At 51.0% G+C, this 24,674-nt stretch overlaps 1 protein-coding gene across 3 annotated transcripts in view; it reads right to left on the bottom strand.

Annotated features, from left to right (window-relative positions):
* Nucleotides 1-24,674, bottom strand: part of SNX29 (sorting nexin 29) — a 566,190-nt gene that overhangs the window by 42,113 nt on the left and 499,403 nt on the right. For all 3 annotated transcript variants that reach the window (XM_061152859.1, XM_061152861.1, XM_061152860.1), the window contains one exon: nt 14,144-14,283. In XM_061152859.1, coding sequence (XP_061008842.1) covers nt 14,144-14,283 — 140 coding nt within the window. The remainder of the gene's footprint in view (nt 1-14,143; nt 14,284-24,674) is intronic.

The raw sequence follows: 24,674 nt of genomic DNA, 5'->3' as shown, positions 1-24,674 counted from the left end.
TTGAGGAGCAGGTATCTAAGACTGCTTTTTTCAACTGGGTCAAAGCCCTCATGAGTTCCAAACCCTCAGCCCCACTTTCCCTTTCTTTCCACAACATTTACTTTGGGAGCTAACCCCAAAGAGTCAGAGATGGGTAGGACCTTGGACAGCACAGTAAGAAGCTATGGTGCAGAAAGGTTTAAAGCAGTGGCCTGAGCCCATGCTAGGGACCCCCCCACCCCACCCCCAGAGGAAAGGCAAGTAGACAGTGATGAGTGTGACAAAGCCAGGCTTACCTCCTGGGGTGTGGAGAACCCACAATTAGAATCCTGAACTTGGCAACAGCCCATCAGAAGATACTTAGGAATGCTTTATCATGAGTTTCATTTTGATGGAATCATGACACAGAGTGGAGACGGCCAAACCACCCAAACCCAGCTTACACTCCTCACTCCATCACCTCCAGCTGTGAGACTATGGCAGGTCCTGTCACTGTTAGAGGCTCAGTTTCCTCGTCTGAAAAATGGGAACAACAACCCCAACCTTAGAGGGTAGATGTGAGGACTTAATGAGAGAACAGCTCCTGGCCCATTTCCTGGAGTCTTCTTACCTCTCTCCTGCCCATGGGACCTGATGGATTTGCAGCTTGCTAAACAAGATTCAATGACATGGACATCCCTGGAGGTCCAGGGTTTAAGAATCCACCTGCCAATACAGGGGACATAGGTTTGATCCCTGATCTGGGGAGATCCCACATGCCATGGAGCAACTGGGGCTACAACTGCTGAGCCTACGAAACCTGCGTGCTCTAGAGCCTGAGTTCTGCCACGAGAGAAGCCACCACAGTGAGAAGCCTGCATGCCACAATGAAGAGTCACCCCTGCCTTGCTGCAACTAGAGAGAAAAGCGTACATATACAACAATGAAGACCCAGTGCAGGGAAAAATTAAAAAAAAAAAAAAATAGATCCAATGACAGACCAGCTTCTTGGGCTGGAGCGGGGTTGATATCTGGGTCAGGTGGCTCTCTGCTGTGGGGGCTGTCCTGAGCACTGTAGGGTACTGAGCACCATCCCGGCCTCCCCCGACTAGACTCTAGTACCCCGCCTCTTATAGCTGTGATAACCTAAAATGTCTCTAACGACTGTCAACTGTCCCTGGGCTTGGGGAGGAAGGCAATAATGCCCCTAGTTGAGAGCCATGGAGTTAGAGGCAGGAGGAGACCCAACAGGGGTTAGATGGGTAGGGGGAGTGAGTGGGGAAAAAAAGGACCCACACAAACACAATCATAATAAAAAGCTGCTCTGCACAAAAGCCCCTCAGGTCAACTGTACCCATGAAGAGAATCTATTTCTTGAACTTAACAGGTGAGATGACCAGACTTCCTTTTCAATCCTAATTGTTAGTCTCTCAGTTGTGTCCAACTCTTTGCAATCCCATGGACTGTAGTCTGCCAGGTTCCTCTGTCCATGAACCTAAAAACCTGTCAATAACTTGTCAACCCTAATAACCTGTGACCAATTCCCTGGAAGGGTAACTGTCCTCCAAGGATCCATGTTCCTCTTGCTAGGAGCAAAACCACATAATTACTGGCCATGTTCTTTTTACAGGTAAATAAGCATGGCCTGTGGTTACACAAGGCTTCCCTGAAGGCTCAGAAGGTAAAGCATCTGCCTGCAATGCAGGAGACCGGGTTCTACGGCCTGTGGTTACACAAAGATAAGAAATAAAAGAACTGCCCTCGAGAAGATGTGGGAGGCTCTGGCAGGCACCCTGCCTGGAGGAGCCGAGTATCTGGCTGCTCAAGGCCCCTCTCTGGGAACACGGTACCTTCTTCACCGTGGAAGCAGGCAGGGCTGATGGGCTGCACTTGGAAGTTGAGTCGATGTCTACTGCCTAAGGCCTGTTCCAGTGGACAGTCACTCACCAGGCCTCAGTCAGAACTGCAGGGGCCGCTGTGTCCTGAGCATCTGGGGTCAGAGCAACCCTGGCTGTTATCCTATTGTTACTGTCCTCTGTGACTGCCTGACTGGGTCACTGCCTGCTTCGGCCCTGGGTTTCTTCAGGTTTTAAACAGATTCATCTAATGCAGGCCCTTTGGGCTCTAGAAGGCATGTGAATACCGTGGGCCACAAGCAGCCCACAGCTGTTGTGTCTGGCCCACAGACAAACAGACAAATGAGCTGCCAACTAATTTAAGAGTCAGATTTCAGATCACGACATGAGCTTCTGCCATCTCTTGGAAAGTTCACAGACCACCAACCTGTGGTCTCAGTATAATCAACCATGCTGAGGAGGGCCTGACGCTCCGAGTTCCGCTCCCCACACCTCCCTATTGACACAGCTCACTGGCTTCATCCTCATAAAGGACCTGCCTGGACCCTATCAGCATCGGAGTTTGCTGCGGTCATCATCCAGTTGATAGGGATACACTCGGGGTGTTTGTCTGCTCTGTTGATCCCAGATGATGTAAGATGCAAAACCTCCATAAGCAAGATGGTGAAAGATCATAGAAACATGGGGGGGCCTCCCACCAGAGCATATCTGTCCCAATTATGGTGCCAGTCCTGGTGGTGAGCTCTGTCCTCTCCCAATAACCACCTGATTAATAACCGCGGGGTAAGAGGCACAAGTTAAGACAATGACAAAGGCAGCAATGGAAAAAAAGCCGTTTTGAACTGGGGATGAGACATCAGTGCTTTGCCCCATCAAATCCAAATGCACTCAGTTGCTCAGTCCTGCTAACCCCTTTTACGACTCCGTGGACTGTAGCCTGCCAGGCTCCTCTGTCCATGGGATTTCTCAGGCAGGAATACTGGGGTGGTTTGCCATGCCCTCCTCCGGGGATGTTCCCGACCCAGGGATCAAACCCGTGTCTCTTGCATCTCCTGCATTGGCAGGCAGATTCTTTACCACTAGCACCAACTGGTAACCTCCACATCCAAATGAAGCACCAGTGTATCAGAAAAGGAGTCAAGGGTTCTGCAATCCTAGCAGACCTCTATCTGATCAGTTACTGAAAGGGATTGCTGCTCAGTTGTGTCCAACTCTTTACGACCCCATGGACTGTAGCCCACCAGGCTCCTCTGTCCATGGAATTTTCCAGGCAAGAATACTGGAGTGGGTTGCTGTGTTTTTTCTCCAGGGATCTTCCCAACCCAGGGATCGGACCCAAGTCTCCTGCATTGCAGGTAGATTCTCTAATATCTGAGTCACTAGGGAATCCAGGACCCCAAAGGGTCATGATTTCTGAAATAATGGCTAGACACAGGCCACACAGGCCACCAGGGCTGAGTCCCCAGGTGAAGCTTTGAACTCTGCAAGGGGCTCCACATCAGAATGAACTCCCCCAACCTACGAGACTAGGCCAATAGTCCTTCAGGACCTTGGACAGCTACCAGGTCCTGAAAGGTCCCTGCAGAGTCCTGCCCGTCAAAGGCGCAGGTTTCTCAGCTCTGCGCCCCCCTCGAAACCCCAGGCAGCTGGCGATCTCACGGGCGCTCCACCCCGCCTGCCCTCGATGACTTGTTCGTGGCGCCCTCCCCCGACGCGGGTGGCAGGGACACCGCCACAGTTGTGCTCCGCCACCTGCTCCATGCTCCTCAGCCAACTTGGCAGCGAGGAAGGGAGGACAGCTTGCTATTCTTACTGCTGTGGGACTAGGTGTGAATTTGGCAGCTCGTTCACGCAGAGGAAGACTTCTTTGGGAAATGCTCTCTCCCCTGGCAACCTGGACCCAGCTCTCTCCAGGTTTCCGCATCCTGTCCCCCTGCTCTGCTGGCTCCTGGCCCCTCCTGTCCCAGCTCCTTCCCTGTCACCTCCTCTTGCTCACCCTATTTCCCAGAGGGCCCTACCCCAATGCCATGACCCCCATTCCCAAGTTTGTGCCGGGAAACTGTCTCCCAAGAAGGGTTGCCAAAATCCTGAAAGAGATGAGTCTTAGGGACTGCAGACTAATTCCTGCGTGTTTTCTTGGAAATTCACCCCCCAAATCACAAGTTATTCTTAAAATAGTCCCAACATTCTTCATACAATTTACTCTTTATTGTGGAACTCTAACATGATCTGCTCAATAAGTAAGAAATACTAAGTTCAGAGGTGTTTCACAAAGAATCATAGCCTAGAGCAAATATTCAAAGGCGGGAAATGCTAGTGAACACTAAGGAGCCCTGTTCGGATAATAATGCAACATGTGAATCTCCTATGACAGTCCTGTGTCAAAACAGGCAATTTAAGGACATTTTGTGCTTCTGAAACTTATTTCTTGGAATGCCATTCACATCAAGCATGGTGCTGTACAATCATTAAGTGTCCAACTCCTTGTGACCCCAGGGACTGCAGCATGCTTCCCTGTCCTTCACTATTTCTCAAGAGTTTGCTCAAACTCATGTCTAGTAAGTTGGTGATGCATCCAATCATCTCATGATCTATCACCTCCTGCCCTCAATCTTTCCCCAGCATCAGGGTCTTTTCCAATGAGTCAGTTCTTCACATCAAGTGGCCCAAAGTATCACAGCTTCAGCTTCAGCATCAGTCCTTCCAACAAATATTCAGGGTTGATTTCCTTTAGGATGGACTGGTTTGATCCCCTTGCAGTCCAAGGGACTCTCAAGAGTCTTCTCCAATACAATTTGAAAGCATCAATTCCTTGGCATTCGGACTTCTTCATGGTCCAGCTCTCAAATCTGCACCTGACTACTGGAAAAACCATAGCTTTGACTATACAGACCTCTGTCATTAAAGTGATGTCTCTGCTTTGTAATATGCTGTGTAGGTTTGTCATAGCTTTCTTCCAAGGAGTAAGCGTCTTTTAATTTCGTGGCTGTAGTCACCATCTGCAGTGATTTTATGCAATAAACTTGTTAGTATTTATTTTATTTGCAAGAATAATTCACTGTTTGCAGTAGGCAGAGCCACGGACACACTACCTATGACACGGCATCGGCTGAAGGCAAGACTGACTGATGAGATCATGACCCTTTCTCTCCTACAAGCTCTTGCCCTGGTTCCTGGAACCATGGACCTTGGCCCTCAATTCCACATATGGCTCCTCCTATTATTGCTTTTGCCTCATTAATGTGGATTCCTTCAACCAGGGATGTTGACTGTTACACTTCTTAATTTTCACAGGAGAATCATCATACTTTTTCTTGATTTCCTATTTTTCTTGAGATCTGGAGAGAGAGATGTTTCCTGAGAAATGCAGGCAGGAACTCACAGCCGATACCAAGTCCAGAGGCTGCCATCCAAGGAGACGCTCACCTCCCTCTCCTGCCTTCAGGACCCCACAGAGACTGTCTCTAAGCCCAACACCCCACACTCTGATCTACTCCAAAACCAGTTTCCCCTTTGTCCCCTTGACCATCACCCTGCCCAGATATTTAGCCTCAAAATCTTGACATCATGAAGCAGGGCACCCAAAGCCAATGTTCTGGGACAACTCCGAGAGATGGGGTGAGGAGGGAGGTGGGAGGGCGTTCAGGATGGGGGGGACACATGTGCACCCGTGGCTGATTCATGTCAATGTATGGCAAAAACCCATCACAATATTGTAAAGTAATTATCCTCCAGTTAAAATAAATTCATTAATTAAAAAAAAAGGAAAAAAAATCTTGGCATCGTCTGGCGCAGGCCCTCCCACCTTTTCTCTGGGCTCTTAGAAAAGCACCCTGCCCTGTCTCCCTAGTGCTCACGCCCCATCCCCAGCTGCCAGTAGGATCCTCCTGAAGGACAGACCTGAGCTCAGAGAGCTGCAAAGACTCCCTTCCTGGAGACCAAGATGGCAACTCGCTCCAGACCTCTGAGCTCCCCTCCCTGCTTTCCAGGGCGTCCTGAGCACAAGGGCAGTGCCCTACTCCCTGCAGTGGAAGACAGGGGGCCTCCGAGCTTTGCAGCTGTTCTGCACATCTGGGGGTGGGGTGGGGAACAAACCACCTCCCCCTTCGTGCCTAACAGAATGATGCATATCAAACTGGTATGAGCGGGTAGGGGTTAGTGATACCTGTCAACATTCAAACACGTGCCCCCAGAGCCAGAACCACTTCGAAAGATCAGTCCCACAGACCTACCTGCCAAAACGTACATCTATTTGAAATGTTTCTGGCAATACTGTTTGAGGGAGCCAAATCTGGAAACCTCTTAAGTGTTCAGATGGAGCGATGGTGAAATAAATTATGAAACAGCCATTGCACTGAGTACTCTGTAGCTTTCAAAGGGAATGAGCCAGCTTTATTAAACTAAAAAGGCAAACTACAGAGGACTGCTTGGAGCCTGGCTTTGGCTTACATAAGTACTGACGCTTTCTGCAAAGTTACATAAGAAACTTGACAGCGATCGCAGAGGGTGGGGGGCCCGACACACAGCAGAGTGGGGTGTGATGTTTACTTCTCCTGCTTATATCTTTCTGTAGTGTTTCAGGATTTTTTTTAATACCATGATTTTATCACTTCCTCCAAAACGTCTGCTCCCCAGACTCCTTTTCCCGTGCTCCCTTTCTGCTGGTAAAAAATAGTTACGCACATACAGGGCTTACTATGTGTGAGGCGCTGTTCTAGGAGTTCGACATGCACGTGGAATCCTGTGGGCCCCACGAGAGGGTGCTGGGAACATTGCCACTATGCAGAGGAAGATGCTGAGGGCTGGAAGGGCTTCAGTGAGCTGCCCAAGGCCACACAGCTAGTCCGAAGCAGAGTGGGGCTACAAATGGGACAGTCTGACACCTACCCAGGGAACTCTGCAAATTTCCTGGTGAATGAGCTCGGGAATGAAGGGAAAACACGCTGCCTTGGAATAACTGCATGACCCGCACACCTATTGACCCTGAGGCCTGGGGCCCTGTCTCAGTCATCTGTGTGGTGATACTCCCCACCAACCTCCTTACCACTCCATAGGCCCACATGGAGTCATGTAGGTGTTTGTGACCTGAATACAGGGCTGTGCTATGCTTAGTCGCTCAGTCGTGTCCGACTCTCTGTGACCCCTGGACTGTAGCCTGCCAGGCTCCTCTGTTCATGAGGATTCTCCAGGCAGAATACTGGAGTGGGCAGCCATGCCCTCCTCCAGGGGATCTTCCCCATCCAGGGACTAAAGCCAGGTTTCCCGCATTGCAGGTGGATTCTTCACCATCTGAGCCACTAGGGAAGCCAGCAGAGAATACAGGGTTAGCTATACGTAATAACACGGAGCATCTCCACATCTGCCTGGTCTGTTAGGACCTCAAGCGTGTCATAATCCTCTTCTCTCACCCCCAAGAGCCAGCCCTCAAATGTATCTGGGGTCCAATCACCCTTCACGTGGTTCTTCTCATCACTCTGGTCCAGCCACCACCTCTTCCTGCTTGGACGCTACAGAAGCCTTCCCCTTTGCCTCCCCCTGCCCCCACCCTGATTCTATTCTCTAATCTACATCCAGAGTGAGGATGCAAAAACATAAAGCAGGTCACGTCACACTCCTGCCCCAGCCCCTTCAGGTTGGAGTAAACCCTGAAGTCATTATTATGGCCTCCAAGGCCCTGCGTGATCCGACCCCGGTGACCTCTCCAGCCTCGTTCTCCTGCTCTCTGTTCTGGCCACACTGGCCTCATCTGACACAGCAGCTCACTCCTGCCTCAGGGCCTTTGCACTCACTGTCCCCTCTATCTGAACGCCCTTCCCTCGGAAATTCACAAGGTCTTCCCTCAGAGAGGCCTTCCCTGACCATCTGGGGGAAACACCACCCACGTGACCGGGACTCTCTAGTCTCTCTTGGTTAGTTTTCTTCAGAGACCTTCTTGTTTAGTGGCATATGACTTGTTTATTTGTCCATTCTCCCTCTCTCCGACTCCGTTAAGGTGGTTTATGCTTTTTTTTTCTGCTTTGTTCGCTATTACACCCCAAGTGCCTGTTGAGTCCTTAACAGGTAGGTAGGTGGTCAGTAAACACTGACTGGATGACAGGGGTGTTTGCCAAACACAAGTCCCTTTGACGGGGGTTTTCCGTGTATCTGCTCAGCAGTGTTCCTGCCCTGGAGGTATTCCAGGCTCCCCCACTTTTCCTGGACTTGTAAAAGCTGCACCATCATCAGCTTTGTGAAGCTGATCGTGCCCCTCTTCACCACCAAACAGAAAGAAATGGCAGGAGTGGAACATAATTACTGTCACTGGTGGGATGTGTAGCTGTCACCCTCGTCATCTTCAGAAAGACTGATTTGTTCTGAGCTCTGTGGGCGGGAGTCCTATGGATGTGGAGGGCCGGTACCCTGGGGGACTGCACTTTCTCTGCATCCCTTGACACAGACCCTCCACAGGCCAGCAGATGGAGGTGATTAAGTGGCATTTTCCATGTCATCTCTCCAGGTGACAGGGTGGCAGGTCCCCCCGGGGAGAGACCTCCAGGTAATGAGCTTCTGAGGGATGGGGTGTCTTCCTGGGGGAGAGGCCTGGTCCCTAGAGGGAGGGCTGCCATGGGCTCTCAAGAGTCCACAAAAAGCCAGCTGGTGCACATGGTTTCTCCCTGAGACACTGCGTCTAGATGAGAGCTCCCTGTGGGGAAGGAGGGTGGGGAAGGCGGACTTCGGAAAAAGTCATGTTATCAGTTAGCATTTCATGAGCACATACTATGTGCTGAGCACTCAGAGTCCCTGGATCTCAGGGCAGCACACTGGACTCTTGCTCTGGCCTGCAACTTACTCTCACCAGGACCTCAGGCAAACTGGTTAAGTTTCCTAGGACCCAGATTTTCACCTGTAGACATGGATAGATGATGGATGGATTGACAGATGGATGAAGAGACAGGCAGAGAAATGCCTGTAGAGTTTTCGTGGGGATTCTCTCCTGGTCTTTCTCACGAGTCTCATCATCAACCACAGTCTACATAGAGAAGCGGCCGAGTACCACTCAGAGCCCTCACCTATCATCCCGGCAGAACAGGGACATCATACCTCTCCTCCCATTTCCCACATAAGGAAACTAAGACTCAAGAGGCTGCATCCTGGCCCAAGATCACCCTCCTCCTCCATGGCAGAGCTAGTGGGGAATAGCAGTGACTCCTGAATCCCCACGCTTTCCATTTAGACACTGGGGGTCTCTGTCTCATCTGCCCATCACAAATCACTCACACAGATATTTCATTTTAAGCATGGCCCACATCTCACCAGTCTGCCAGTCTGGCCTCAAGAGTGAGACTTCTTGAATGGGGTCTGCACTCTTTTCTGGCCTGGGAGATTTGGGCCAGTCCCCAAAAGCAGTGTGAGCCCAGGGTCCTGGGAAGGAACTACGTGGCTCCTGTGAGTGGCCCCTGGCAGAGCGGCGTGTCTGCTGGGCTCCACGTGATCCTGGCGGCGCCCAGGCTGGAACATCTCAACCCCAAGTCAAACCTCCAGCTTGCGGGGAGAACGTGGCAGCTCCTATTTCAGCAAAAAAAATATTTAACAGCTTTGAGAGTAAATGTGGCAGCAGATGGGGGCGGGGAGTGGGGAAAACATCAACCATGTTTTCTGCCGAGAATCCGGTGGGGAGTGTGTGCTGTGCCCTATATTACTCCCGCTCCCACCCCCGGAACTCTTCCTCTTCCCCCATGGAGTGGCAGAACATGGTGCATCTCCCAAGGCTGAAGTACTCTGCAGAAAAACATTTTAATAACATGCTAAACAACAGCACCGCAAATCACTGAAGTCTTCACAGAACTGTGGTCCGGTTCTGCAGAGTGACTTCTTGGAATCCACAATCCCCCCCTTCATTAATGCACCTTCGAAGGAGCACCCGACATTTCCTGACTGCTCACTCTGCCACATGTCACATCCTGGGGTCTGCCTGTACCTCCAAAATGCCAGGAGGATGCAAACAACATGGGGCCCCCCAAAGGAAGAGGGCACTAGGGTGTGTTGTCTGGTTTGGGCGGCAGGCTCTAATCTCCACGTGGGCCAGACACACACAGGGTTCAAAATGGAATAGAAATGGCCCACTTCCTACTGTCCTACTTTCTAATTCCGACTGCTGCTGGCATTAGCCAGGAAGCCAACGGGAGGCAGAGAGATCTGGAGAAAAAGAATTCAACCTGCTGATTCCTCAGCTCTCAGACGTGTGCAGATGGCAGAATCCTTGGAAGTCACGCTGCCCCTTGCAGAACACAGTGAAATACTGACACGTTAAACAGGAAAGACGAAGCGGAAAAGTGTGTGTAAAAGCAGGTGCCATGGAATACTGGATGCCAGCCCTGCACAAGCCTGAACGTTTGAAGGGTTTTGGTGAAGAAAAATGAGCAAATTCTATGCATTAGGCTTAATCCCCTGCCTCCCTTCACCCTCCCGCCCCTCATGGGAAAGGGACCACCTTGACCGAGGCTCAGCAGTGGATGAGCTCACGGAACACACTTCGGAACACGGAGGGTGAGCAGTGCACCGTGGGTGCCTCACAGCCGGAGCCTACACGGCTGAGCAGTGGGTCAGAGCCAGCACTGCAAACTCGTGTCTCCCGGGCCAGGCAGGTAACACGAGTGACTGTGGGTAAAAAAAATCCAGCCAAACACTAACGCAAATGGCAGGGAAGACGGCTCAGTGTCTAGGAGTGAGGGGGGAATCTGCGGGGACAGGGCAGCACTGTGTGACTTCAGCCGGGTGTGGTCCAGTGGGAATACACTCTCTCTCTGGGAGATGGTGAAGGACAGGGAAGCCTGGCGTGCTGCAGTCCGTGGGGTCGCAGAGAGTCAGACACAACTGAGCAACTGAACCACCAGTGTAAAGAATCCGCCTTCCGATGCAGGGGATGTGGGTTTGATCCCTGGTCAGGGGACTAAGGTCTCATGTGCCAAGGGGCAACTAAGTCCGTGCACCATAACTAGGGATGCCTGTGTGCAATAAATAGAGAAGTCCTCACACTGCAACAAAGACCCAGTACAGCCAATAAATAAATAAAATTAAAAAAAGGAAAGACCCAAGGAAATCTGTTAAGATTCTAAGAATAATTATGCTTTTGGGGGGGGGGGTTATTTCCTAAGTTGAGATAGACGCTTTTTAACTGGGACTCTCTCAGAGTGAGCTTCTGAGCTGAGATAGCAGGCCTGCTGCTTTCTAGAAGGATGCAGAGACAGGACATGATTACATGGAGGTCACTGGCAAGGACAGACCAGGGTGAGGCTCTCCTTCTGTCACCCCTCATGAAATGGTCTGCAAGTTCCAACCTGCAGTACCATCTGACTTCAAAAAGACAGAGGAGGAGAGGGCAGTGAGTGGTGGAACTGCAAGGAAAGCTGTTTGATATCAACTGGATTTGAGATCAAGGTTGAGTCCAGACTTTCGTGTCAATATTGTATCATTTGCCCTAGTCTCTTTTGTATGTTTTAAAGCCCATGAAATGGAATCCCACGTCCTCCATGCTAATTGGGCACAGGGCTTTATTTCTCAGCTGTGATCGATGGCAGCCAGCGAGGCTGGGACTGCACGACATGCCAAGACGCTCCTGTGTTAACAGGCAGTTGTCACAATCCCACAGGCTGGAGTTTGGTGCACGCCCCACCACAACTGCCTGAACTAGCCACCCCAGCAGCGGGGACACCAGCTCACCCCTATGAGGCAGCCTATTCTTCTCACACTTGCAGTGGGCAGCCTTTTCGTAACATCGGGGTCTTAGGACCACGTCTTGGACTCCATTTTCACCAGGAAATCTGATCCAAACACACATGACTCAGTGAGAAGTTGATTTCCAGTCCTCATCACAGGCCAGGGGGCTGCCTTTAAAAGAAGAAGGGGGGATTCCCTGATGGTCCAGTGGCTAAGACTCTGTGCTTCCAAAGCAGGGGGCCTGGCTTCCAGTCCTGGTCAGGGAACTGGATCCCACACAGCACAACTAAGAGATCCCACATTCTGCAGCTAAGAACCAGCACAGCCAAATAAATACAACACACAATTTTTAAAAAGAAAAGGAGACCTCCTCTCATGAACTGTAATGGTGTTTTCAAAATCAAGCCCCTAGCAGCACAAATAATCGAATGAAGGAAAAATACCACATGGTGTATTCCATTTGGAGGGGTAGAGGGGGAGACATCTTTTTTATCAGAGATAGCAGAGAACAACTGAATCTTCTCATAAAGGTCCTAAAACAATTAGAAGGATACGAGTAAGCAGACTTGGCTTCAGTTTCAAAGCCTGGAGCAGGTTCAGTTCAGTTGCTTAGTCGTGTCCGACTCTGTGACCCCATGGAAGGCAGCAGGCGAGGCCTCCCTGTCCATCACCAACTCCCGGAGCTTCCTCAAACTCATGTCCATTGAGTCGGTGATGCCATGCAACCATCTCATCCTCTGTTGTGCCCTTCTCCTCCCGCCTTCAATCTTTCCCAGCATCAGGGTCTTTTCGAATGAGTCAGCTCTTCATATCAGGTGACCAAAGTATTATAGTTTCAGCTTAAAGGATCAGTCCTTCCAATGAATATTCAGGACTGATTTCCTTTAGGATAGACTGGATGGATCTCCTTGCTGTCCAAGGGACTGGCAAGAGTCTTCTCCAACACCACAGTTCAAAAACATCAATTCTTCGGCACTCAGCTTTTTTTATAGTCCAACTCTCACATTCATACATGATTACTGGAAAAACCATAGCTTTGACTAGACAGGCCTTTGTTGGCAAAGTAATGTCTCTGCTTTTTAATATGCTGTCTAGATTGGTCATAACTTTTCTTCCAAGGAGCAAGCATCTTTTAATTTCATGGAGCAGGTAAGTCCTGTCAATGTCTGGTTGGAAGTTCAGCTTGGAAATTCCAGAAAGTGTGAAGCTAAAGATACTCCCCACACACACAAGCAGAAAAAAGCCCCAATTTAAGTTACAGCATCACCGTTAGGACAAAACAGATCTGCAAACCCTCAGCACACTCATTTGAAGAGCTCCAAGGAAAGGAAACTCTTGCATTATCAGCAAACCAGTGTTTCTCAAATGACAAGTCCCAACCTACTTTCAGAGGCCCGAGGGTTTGCTATATGGATCCTTAGGTCTATTGTTTCCACTACAACGATAACATTTTAGAAATCATATACAGTTGACCCTTGAACAACATGGGTTTGAGCTGAGTGGTCCACTTATACACAGATATTTTTCAATAGACATATTAGAAAGATTTTTGAAGATTTGCAATGATTTAAAAACTCACAGATAAACTGCATAGCCTAGAAATACTAAAAAATTAAGAAAAAGCTAGGAATGTCACAAATGTATAAAATAAATGTAGACACCCAAAAATACGTGTTATCTGACTGTTTATGTCATTGGTAAGGTCAATAGTAGGTTATGAGCAGCTAGGATTGGGGGGAGTGAAAAGTTATACACAGATTTTCAACTGGGAGGGAGGTTAGTGCTTTTTACCTCCATGTAATTCAAGGGTGGAGTGTAATTATATTCTCTAGCATCTGAAGACTCAATAAAAACTAAGGACAGCTTCATCATTTGGGTTCCCTGAATCCCAGCACGCAGATGTCCTGATATGATGAGAGATGGATGAGGACTATGGGGAATAATCAGTGATAAGGCAGGGACACCAGTGAGGCCCACCGCCCCGAAGTGTGGCTCAAACAGATGTTTTCCAGCAACATGACCCGAGGAAAGTTGGGTCAGAGGGAGGTGGGGTCAGCACGTGGATCACAGGCAGGGTATGTGGCAAGCTTGGGAGAAGCCAAGCTTCGTCTGCATACCACTGTGAGCAAAGACTTGGTTTCATAAAAATCAGTGGCCGCTGTGTTAATCGATGATTCTGAATTGTGATAATGTTCTAAGTGTCTGATATGTAAACATATTTTTTGCTTTTATTTTTACACGACCTGTAAGAACAAGGACTATATACCTAGTTTTAAGTAGGCTTATACTTAAATCATATAAATATGAAAGCAATTTAAGTCGGCACCAGTGGGAGTCTTCGAGAAGCTTCCTTGGGTTCACTGCCAACATGCCTGGGAAAGCCTGAGAAAGCCTGAGAGAGACTACTTTAACTCCGGGACACCTGTGGGCTGCAATCCTTCCTGCGATCAAAATGTACCAAAGGACGAAACTGCAGAGTTCTGAACTTGGGGGAGCCTCGAATCAACAATGCTGACTGGCAGGCTCGCCCGCTCGGGTCTCCTGGGGTGTCCAGGACACAGACACGCGCCGCAGCCTAACCTCAGAGGAGAGCAGGCAGGCCGTGCTGGGCGGAGAGCGTGACCAGTACTCACACGAAGAAGGGCATCAGCTGGGTCAGGGTCTCCTTCTGGGGGCTGGCGGTGAACTCGGGGACCGCCTGGATGACTTTGTTCATGACGCTGCGCAGGTAGGTCTGCAGCTGCTTCCTGCGTTCCTCCACAAACTTGGCGTCCTGGGAAGACAGACAGACAGACAGACGGGCGTCCTCAGGTAGGCTTTCTGCTTTCCTCAACCACCCGGAGAACACGCGACCAACAATCTTCTTTACCCAGAGTGAGTGCACGTGTGCCTCAGGCTTTACACGTGTGACCACACTTAGTAACAGGGGAGATGCTCGTGATACTACTACTGGGGGGTGTGTGTGTGTGTTAGTCACTCAGTTGTGTCCGACTCTTTGTGACCCATGGACTGTAGCCCCCCCAGGCTCCTCTGTCCATGGGATTCTCCAGGCAAGAATACTGGAGTGGGTTGCCATGCCCTTCTCCAGGGGATCTTCCCAACCCAAGGATTGAACCCCAAGTCTCTTGCATTGCAGGCCGATTCTTTACCATCTGAGCCATGAGGGAAGCCCACTATTACTGCTAAGTGGTGGCAATGCAGGTTCATGAAATTTCCTAAAGTGTATTCCCAGGAACGAATGAAATCTCAGCACCTGCAATGTGCCGAGCAGGGCGCTGGGATCTGGGACAGACCATGAACACAAAGGGTCACTGCAGTGGCCCTGGTGGAGGAGATAAATCAATCCGGTGACCACACAGGTCAGCGCATAACGTCATTCATCACACTGAGTGTGCCACCCTCCAGAGGGAGTGCTGAATTTTGTCTTCACGGGAATTTTCTAAAACAGGAATCAGTCACCACTATTTAAGAAGGGTTTCATTAATAAACAAATTCCACCCTTTTTGAGAAACTAGGAGACACAGCGACATGGCTCCACTCCCAGGACCACTCCAGGGGTGGGGGTCTGCTTGGTGTGGCCCCGAGGCAGGCACAGGGTCCCAGGTCCACGCTCAGAACCCTGCTGGCTCACACCCCCATGTTTGCCTGGCCCTCGTAGGCAGGGCTGGCTTCCAGGCATGCCCCAGGGTGAGAACTTGGACCCGTGTGGTGACCTGCTGTCCCGATGTTGAAAATCTGAATAATTTCGGCATGAGGGGCCCTACATTTGCCATGGGCCCCACAGATCCCAGAGCCCCACCTGCTCATGTGCGTCTGAACTGGCTGGGGGGCGGTGGGGAGAGGGAGCTGGCTTGGAACAAGAAAATCAGGCCTGCATTGGGGGTGGGGGACATCCTTCTTTGAGGAAGCGACGCTTCTTCAAGACTGGAGGCTGGGTGGGGCTAAGAGGGCACAGCAGAGTGAGGAGACGGGAGGAACAGGGTTACTCATCCTCACAGAGACACGAGACGCACTCTCTGATGAGTCTCACATGACAAAGGAGGAAACTGTGGCCCAGAGCGAGGCTGGGCTCCTCGCCCATGAGGTCCCACACCCAGAGCAGGACACTCATCGCCCCCTCTCCAACCGCCCCAGCCAGCCTGGGGCTCTGGAAGTCTGCGGAAGGCGCCCACACGCTCAGAGACACCTGAGGACAAGCCCTGTCCCCACAAGGCCCTGCCAAGAACCCGAGCACAGCCGGGAGATTCTTATGTGCTGCCAGGTTTAGCAAATAGAAAGACATGATGCCCGGTGAAATCTGAATTTCAGATAAACAATGAATTTTTCAGTATTCATAACTCCATATTCAATAATTCATGACTCAATAATTTTTTGGTATTCAAGTAGGGCTATACAATAAAACCTTTCCATGTAATATTTGAGACTCACTTAGACTTGGAAATTATTCACTGTTTATCTGAAATTCAGATTTTACGGGGTGCCCTGTATTTCATCTGCAACCCTCCTCTGGGTGCCAGCAGGGAGGAAGGAACACAGAGCAACTGTTGCTCCCCAGGGGCCGCTTCAAGGTCACAGCAAGGTCTTTTCTCCCAGGGCCACCCTCTGATGTAGTGCCTCAGCGGGATGTTTCTCCAGAGGGGAATGGTGCTCCAACACCGGCTGGCCATCCAACTTGATCACCAGCATGGTCCCAGATTGGGGCTGGAATCTCCTGCAGTGGGGGCAGTGAAGGCATCGGGCCAAGAGAACCGCGGGTCCTTGCCCCAAGCTGTTCCTCGGGCTCCGCTCACCCGTCTGATGCCTGGGTCTGCTCCCCAACCTCCAAGTTTCAACCCATCATAAGCAATTAGATGGTCCTCCTTGGGAAGGTGATTAATATGCCCAGGTTAATGCTGAATGGAGCCACTCAGGTCTGGTTTTTAATCTGCACAAGAAACCCTCAAGGACAGTCTGAAAGGCTTTGCTGCAGGAAGGCAAGAAAGGGGCTCAGCAGTCCCAGAAGAACTCATGGTGATTTCTCCTTTTTCAGAGGAAGGATGCTCAAAACACTCTGAGCACCAAGGAGATGGTGGGGATGGCTCCCCGTGCGGCTTGTGGGGCTGTGCTGGGCTACATGGTCCTGGGAGGGGTGGACGGGAGGACCCCCAAGTGTAGGTCAGAGGATCCCACCCAAGAGTCGAATCTGCCTGTTTTCACTAGGGCTTCCGCTGGCCCAGGTCCCAGGGCCAACAGGGGCTTGGCAGAAAGGTTACCACCTGGAGGAACCCCACATCCTTGCCATGCACTGATTCCTCGAGCTCGCCAGTCCCGGGAAACCCCAGCCAGCTCCTGATAAAACCCAACATGGCAGCAAGTTGAGTTTCACAGCCGAGCAATTTCTACTGAGCCGTTCAGAACAAGAGACGGGTATTTGTGGAGTCTTCATGCGTGCTCTGCGCTCAGCGCTTTCCCAGCGCCGCGTATTTCCAGCACAGTGGAGGCTCGGGAAGGGTAGGGAAATTGTCCGAGGTCTCAGGACCTAGAGGCAGCTCAGCAGGGTCCCAGGTCATCGGCCGATGAGCCAGTGAGAGCTGCCTTCAATTCTGAAGATGCTCTTCAATTTACAGAAGAAAAATCTATGGGTCCTTTAAACCCCAAAACATCTCCTAGTCAAGATGCAGTTCAGAGAACTTGCAACTGCCTGTTGGTTGTAGCAGAAGGAAGCTGGTCACACGACTCTCTACCTGGACACTCTGTCCTCAGATCTCAATCTCATTCTGGGGGTTTAGACACCTTGAGTGGCCACGCATGACTCAGCAGGATGCGGTGAGGCTGCAAAGATCTCAGAATACCTCAGTCTTTCCTGGGACCGTCATTTCATTTTTCACTATGAAAGTTTCAAATTATGGCAGAAAGTAGAGCGCAGGGTGGTATAATGAACCCTCATGACCCTTTATCTAATAAAGTCTTAACCCTTTTGCATATTTTATCATTTTCACTTTCTTGCTAAGCTGTCTTAAAGTAAATTATAGTTATCATGATGTTTTAGTCCCTAAACACTTCAGGGTGTATTTCTAAAACACTAAGAACATTTTCCTATTGAACCACAATATTGCGGTCACCTCTAATAAGATGAATGATAACATGTTGGTGTTCCCTCATACCTAGTGTGTATTCAAACGTCTGAATTTTCAAATGTGCCTACTGCTTACGGGATTTTTTTTTTTAAGGGTGGAGTCCATCCCAGAACAAAGCTGGCAATTTTCCAGCAGGCTGAATGCAGTCTGGTTCAGATCAAATTCCCCCACAGGATTAGTGAGGTTCTGACCAAAAGTCCTGTGGCCACAGGACTGGAAACAGTTTTCATTCTAATCCCCCAGAAAAGAAATGCCAAAGAATGTTCAAAGTACTGCAAAACTGCACTCATCTCATACCCTATCAAAGTAATGCTCAAAATTCTCCAAGCCAGGCTTCAACAGTACATGAACCATGAACTTCCAAATGTTCAAGCTGGATTTAGAAAAGGCAGAGGAACCAGAGATCAAATTGCCAATATCCGTTGGATCATCAAAAAAGCAAGCGAGTTCCAGAAAAACATCTATTTCTGCTTTACTGACTACGCCAACGCCTTTGACTGTGTGGTCACAACAAACTGTCGAAAATTCTTCAAGAGATGGGAATACCAGACCACCTGACCTGCCTTCTGAGAAATCTGAATGCGGGTCAAGAAGCAACAGTTAGAAGTGGACATGGAACAACAGACTGGTTCCAAATCGGGAAAGGAGTTCGTCAAGGCTGTATTTTGTCACCTTGCTTATTTAACTTATATGCAGAGTACATTGTGTGAAATGCTGGGCTGGATGAAGCACAAGCTGGAATCAAGATTGCTGGGAGAAATATCAATAACCGCAGATATGCAGATGACACCACCCTTAGGGCAGAAAGTGAAGAAGAACTAAGAGCCTCTTGATGAAAGTGAAAGAGGAGAGTGAAAAAGTTGGCTTAAAGCTCAACATTCAGAAAACTAAGATCATGGCATCTGGTCCCATCACTTCATGGCAAATAGAAAGGGAAACAGTGGAAACAGTGGCTAACTTTATATTTTTGGCCTCCAAAATCACTGCAGATGGTGACTGCAGCCATGGAATTAAAAGACGGTTATTCCTTGGAAGAAAAATTATGACCAACCTAGACAGCATATTAAAAAGCAGAGACATTACTTTGCCAGCAAAGGTCCATCTAGTCAAGGCTATGGTTTTTCCAGTAGTCATGTAAGGATGTGAGAGTTGGACTATAAAGAAAGCTAAGTGCCAAAGAATTGATGTTTTTGAACTGTGGTCTTGGAGAAGACTCTTGCCAATCCCTTGGACAGCAAGGAGATCCAACCAGTCCATTCTAAAGGAAATCAGTCCTGAATATTCATTAGAAGGACTGATATTGAAGCTGAAACTCCAATACTTAGGCCACCTGATGTGAAGAACTGACTCATATGAAAAGACCCAGATGCTGGGAAAGATTGAGGGCGGGAGGAGAAGGGGACGACAGAGGATGAGACAGTTGGATGGCATCACTGACTCAATGGACATGAGTTTGGGTAAACTCCAGGAGTTGGTGATGGACAGGGAGGCCTGGCGTGCTGCAGTCCATAAGGTCAAAAAGAGTCGGACACGACTGAGCAACTGAACTGAACTGACCAAAAGGTGCAGATGGTGGTGCCTTTTCACCACAAGCTGCTGGTGGGCTTGTGTGGCCTAAAAACATGAAAACCAGGGTGCAGGGGCTTCCCAGGTGGTGCATAGGTAAAGAATCCACCTGCCAATGCAGGAGACACAAGAGACACTGGTTTGATCCCTGGGTCGGGATGATCCTCTGGAGAAGGACATGGCAACCCACTCCGGTGTTCTTGCCTGGAGAATCCTATGGACAGAGGAGCCTGGAGGGTTCATGGGGTCGCAGTTCATGGGGTCGCAAAGAGTCAGACACGACTGAGCACTGACAGAGGGAGCTGCATCCAGTGCAGGTTCCCGGCCTCTCCTGAGAAGTGGCCCTCGACAGCTGGACGCACAGGGCCACCATCCCGCCGGCCTCTGTGGGGACCTGACTGTGCACCACGTGGGATTGCGCAAGAGCCTACAGACCCATCCAAGATCCACCCAGCGAGATGATCGCGTTCCAGGTGATCACATTCCAGAACAGCTTGCACTGCCACTGGCCAGCTCTACTGTGTGGCGGCTAAACCCCTCAGATGAGTGGCTCCTCATCTGCAAAGTGGGCTACGGGTGGTGTCTGTGTCATTTGTGATAGCCTAAGCTAAGTGCCCGGCAGCCAGCAGCGCCTGCCAGGCTCTGCGATGGATGCTGACGTCTCTGGATGTTCAGCCAGGGTACCTTTCCTCAGGGAGTTTCTCTGTGCACGGGGCAGGGACAGACTGGCAGACAGTGGTGCCCACGCAGGGCAAGTGCTCGGAGGCTCCCATCCAGAGGTGAGCCGGGGAGAGCGTGGGAAGCTCATGCGAGAAACAGAGGGAGGGTTTCACTTGAGGAGCCAACTCCCAAAGGGGCCCTTCAGCATCTCTTGGAGGCGAGACACCCGTCGGGGGTCTAGGTGGGAGCCCTCCGGGGAGGAAAGGCATGCCAGGTGGAGGTAACAGCAATGCGGAGGCTGTAGGCAGAAGGAGCGTGGTTTATGGGAGCGGCAGAAGGCAGGCCAGCGGGACTGGGCTGAGTGGCTCCTGGGAGCTGAAGCTGGAGCAGCAGGGGCTGGATGTCACACAGCCTCAGGGACCATGAAAGAGGCCGCCGGTGGAGGCGGGATGCAGGAAGTGCATTTAGAGAGACTGTTGGTGGCCAACGGGCTGCAGGCAGGCAGTCTGACGCAAAGAGATGCCCGTGAACGCTGCCCCTTTGCCCAGGGTGCACATCTCAACCTGCAGTGTGGCTCATACGAGCCTTCTCGACGTGGCCCAGCTTGCCCTGGCAACCTCCCTTCATGTTGCCCTAGCCCCACCCCATCAACACACACCCCACGTCCCAGTGACCATGCTGCTGCTGCTGCTAAGTCACTTCAGTCTTGTCCGACTCTCTGCAACCCCACCCCTGGGATTCTCCAGGCAAGAACACTGGAGTGGGTTGCCATTTCCTTCTCCAATGCATAAAAGTGAAAAGTGAAAGTGAAGTCGCTGAGTCATGTCCAACTCTTCGCAACCCCATGGACTGCAGCCCACCAGGCTCCTCTGTCCATGGGATTTTCCAGGCAAGAGTACTGGAGTGGGGTGCCATTGCCTTCTCCACCCAGTGACCATAGCAGCTCCGTAAACACTTGCTGTAAGAACATACAAACATGGTGGGGGGGGGGTGTGGATTTAGGGGCGACAAGGCAGGCCACTGGAGCAAATGAGCCCAAACAAGAGATGACCAAGGCCCCTGATGGGGAGAGACATGGAGAGAAGCGGCCTCAGGCCAGCTGCCTGGTCCCCAGTGCCCCCCGGGCAGGGAGTGAGAGGCAGACAACGAGTGAGCGAAGATGGGGAGCTGGTCCTTCGGGGACCCCGTTTGTCAGCTGGGCCCCCAGGGAAGAGACTGGCGTCCACATAGGGCCTGCCCCGCTGGACAGGGGCCAGCACTTAAGGGGCCGTGGATCGTACGTGTGTTTTTCGGTTGTGCTCCTGGGGCTGCCGCCAACACGAAGCATCAGCAGCGGTGGGCTGGACGGCAGCCCAGCTCTCGGAATGCGCCAGATGCCTCTGGTGGCCGCTTAATGAGTCCTCGCTGCCCGTGGCCCTGCACTCATCTTGCGCGGCACTCTTAGCGTAATACCATTGTCAGTTACGGTTGAGGACTAAGAATAGCAAAGGCAGTTAGTCCTCACATTAAAAAAGAACACCCAGGACTATTTTAATGGGGGTATTTTTTTTTCTCCCTCCCGAAAAGGTTAATTTTATTTTGAGCTTCAAGAAGATAAAGACACCATCAATCAAGAAGAGCTATTTTTAAAACGATGGAAGGCTGTGAAGAAGACAGCGAGTTACCATTCCTGGGACCAGACCCCGGCCCCCTGTGCTTTCCCGCCTGTTCTCTCCTGGGTCGCTCCTTACAACGACGCCTCCTCGACCACACCCCGTCTCTCCAAGGGGACCGTCCCCACGTGCCTGCACTTCCAGAGTCCCTCTTCATTCTTGTTTAAGTATGTTGTGGTGGTTTATACAATATACAGAAGGTCTTGTCCAGCAAGGGCATCAGGCCCTGTGGAGAGATGCCATGGCAAGTCAGCTGATCTCACAGTGCCTCACTGGCTGGAGAATTCTAGGACTAGTTTCCCAAGGAGCCCAGCATCAGTGAACGACTTCAAGTTCTATTTTAGAGCCGACATCCCACCAGGTGGGATGTACTGATGGGCAACTATCATTCATTCGTTTACTCAGTGATCCGGCCACAAATTAGTTCACTCATTCATGCAACAGACAGACTGCTGTGAGACAGGCGCTGCAGGGGAAGGAATAAATGAGTCTCGGATCCTGCCTTCACAGAGCCTACAGTCGATGGAAAAGACAGACTAACTGATCATTACAAAAAGTGCGATGAGGCCAGGAACACACAGGATAAAGGTGCACACAAGGTCTGCTGTGGGGGGGCTGCGGGGAGCACAGAGTGGACAGGCGGGCCTTTCCCGGGATCATGTGATATAACAGTTACAGTAGCATCAGCAGCAACAGGAAGAGGAGGTATTACTATTAACGTTTACTGAACAGAAAATTCCCCCTGCTGGGCGCTGGACTGAGCGCGTGCGTGCATGCTCAGTCGTGTCCGACTCTTTGTGACTTCATAGGCTGTAGCCCACCAGGCTTCTCTGTCCAGGGTATTTTCCAGGCAAGAATACTAGAATGGGTTGCCATCTCCTTCTTCAGGGGATCTTCCCAACCCAGGGATCAAACTCAGGTCTCCTGCGCTGGCAGGTAGACTCCTTACCATTAGCACCACGTGGCAAGACTGAGCACATTAAATGCTTTATAGATTCGCAGAGACGCACTGGGATAGATACATTTTAGGATCCCCATGTCAGAGAGAGAAGCTGCCACTCAGAGGGGTGGGGGTGAGCGGCAGTGTCCAGACATGTAACTGCTGAGGGGTGGAGACAGGACTCGGCCCCAGGAAGCTGAGATCCACTCTACTCCAAGATAGAGGCAGAAAAAGGTGTTCTGCTCTGAGAACCACCTAGAGAGTCTGAAGACCACAGCCGGAGGGCTTCTGGGGAGACCATCACACACTTGCTAATGGGAAACCAAGGAGAGAAAGGGCCTGTTGCTGCTGTTTTAAACATGCTGGACGGGGACTTCTGAGAGCAATGAAGGCAGGCAGGAAGGACCCTCGCAGCGGCTTCGCAAACATCACTGAGCCCCTTCGATAAGCGTCTCATTGGGTGTTTTTAGCAAGACTGCACAAAGTATCTTCACTTGCTTAACTCGGAAATAATAAAATCACAGCTTAAAAAAGGAAGTTCTACTAATCTGTACATGGCGAGTGGGTCCCCAGAGGTCAGGACAGAGGTGCTAATGTTCACATCTGGGCCAAAGAGGTGGGCGCAGCCTGGCTGTTTAAATGAGTCTGGTTTCCCAAGCTTTCTTCCAGGTAATCATCAGCTGGATGATAACCTGGAAAATCACCAGGTTATAATAAAGAACTTGCCTGCCATGCAGGAGACCCAGGTTCGACCCCTGGGTTGGGAAGATCCCCTGGAGAAGAAAATGGCAACCCACTCCAGTATTCTGCCTGGAAAATTTCATACACAGAGGAGCCTGGTGTGCTGCAGTCCATGGGGTTGCAAAGAGTTGGACAGGACTGAACGACAAAACACTTTCACTTTCATCACCTGAAGGACCAGATGTGAATGAAGCTGGGAGGAGGAGGCCTTTATTTAGAGCAGTTTGGGGAGAGCGGAAGGCAGGGAGGGGTAAAGAAGGCCCATGTGTCTCTAAGGCATCCTTGCTGAGAATTTCAGGTCCCAAATCTTGACAGACACCCACTAATTTAAAGACCAGAGCCACTGCCCCTCCTGCAGGGCTAGGGGAGCACAGTCCTGTTAGCTGAATTACTTTGCCCCCAGTGACTCAGCTTGGCCACGACTTACCAAGTAGCCTGGTGACGGGCTGGGATGAAAAAGACAGACAGGAAACAGGCACAGATCCGTGGGGGTCAGCATCTCCTGCTCGGAACATTTACTGAGTCCTGGGATATTACACAGTAATCCACTCAAGCAAACATTTACCTGAAGCCTCTCCTGCCACGCCCAGTTAGTCGGGATGAAAAACACCCAGTTCTTGCCCTAAAGGCACCCACGGCCTCTCACTCATCCATACACTCCAGCACCCACCAAGCGGCAGACTCGCCCATCCACACCTGCCCCAGACGCCCGCCTCGCTCCAGGGCCCGTGATGAGCAGGGGCTGGAGGAGGTGAACAGGACAGCCGCCCTCGTGGAGGGCGCCACTGAGAACCCCGCCCTTCTTCCAACACTGCTGGGCCAGATTCTGTGCTGGGGGCCCCCGAGATGAGATGACAGGTCCTGGTGTCGGTGGACACCACCCGGAGGTCAGGGCCAACACTGGCAGAGCAGGAGGACAGCTCCTGAGTGGGGGTGGCACGCCCTCTGAGCCGGGCTGCTGGGTATCAGCAGGCTCTTCCAGTCTGGGTCTGGGGTGTGGGGCCGGGTGGGTTAGGATCTCAGCAGATGGGGAGGAAAGGAATTCAGAGGAAAGGAATCTGGATGGAGTGCCTGAGGGGAGGGAGGGGAGCCCAGGCTCAGGAGGTCGGGTGACATCCTCTCGGTTGGGTTGGGGTGTGTGTGTGGGCTGAAGCAGTCAGGCTTTGGAGAGAGGCCAATGGTAAGGCGTGAAGTCAGGGCAGAGGGTCTGGGGGAGACCAAGTGCTGGGGGTTCAGGAGGCCCAGAAGTCAAGACTCAGCAGAGGAACAGAAAGGAGTTGATAAGGACTTCCCTGGCAGTCCAGTGGTTAGGACTTCGCACCTTCCAATGCAGGGGGTGTGGGTTTAATCCCTGGTAGAAGAGCTAAGATCCCTGGACTGTAAAGCCAGCTCCTCTGTCTCCATCAGTGGCACAGGCTAACACTCCCTCGGAAGGGCAAGGGGCTACTGAAAACAGAACTGCCTCCCCCATCGTATCTGAAACAGCACT

This window comes from Dama dama, chromosome 10, assembly GCF_033118175.1.
Source record: "Dama dama isolate Ldn47 chromosome 10, ASM3311817v1, whole genome shotgun sequence".
Classification (NCBI taxonomy): domain Eukaryota; kingdom Metazoa; phylum Chordata; class Mammalia; order Artiodactyla; family Cervidae; genus Dama; species Dama dama.
This window is presented reverse-complemented; position numbering and strand designations above follow the sequence as displayed.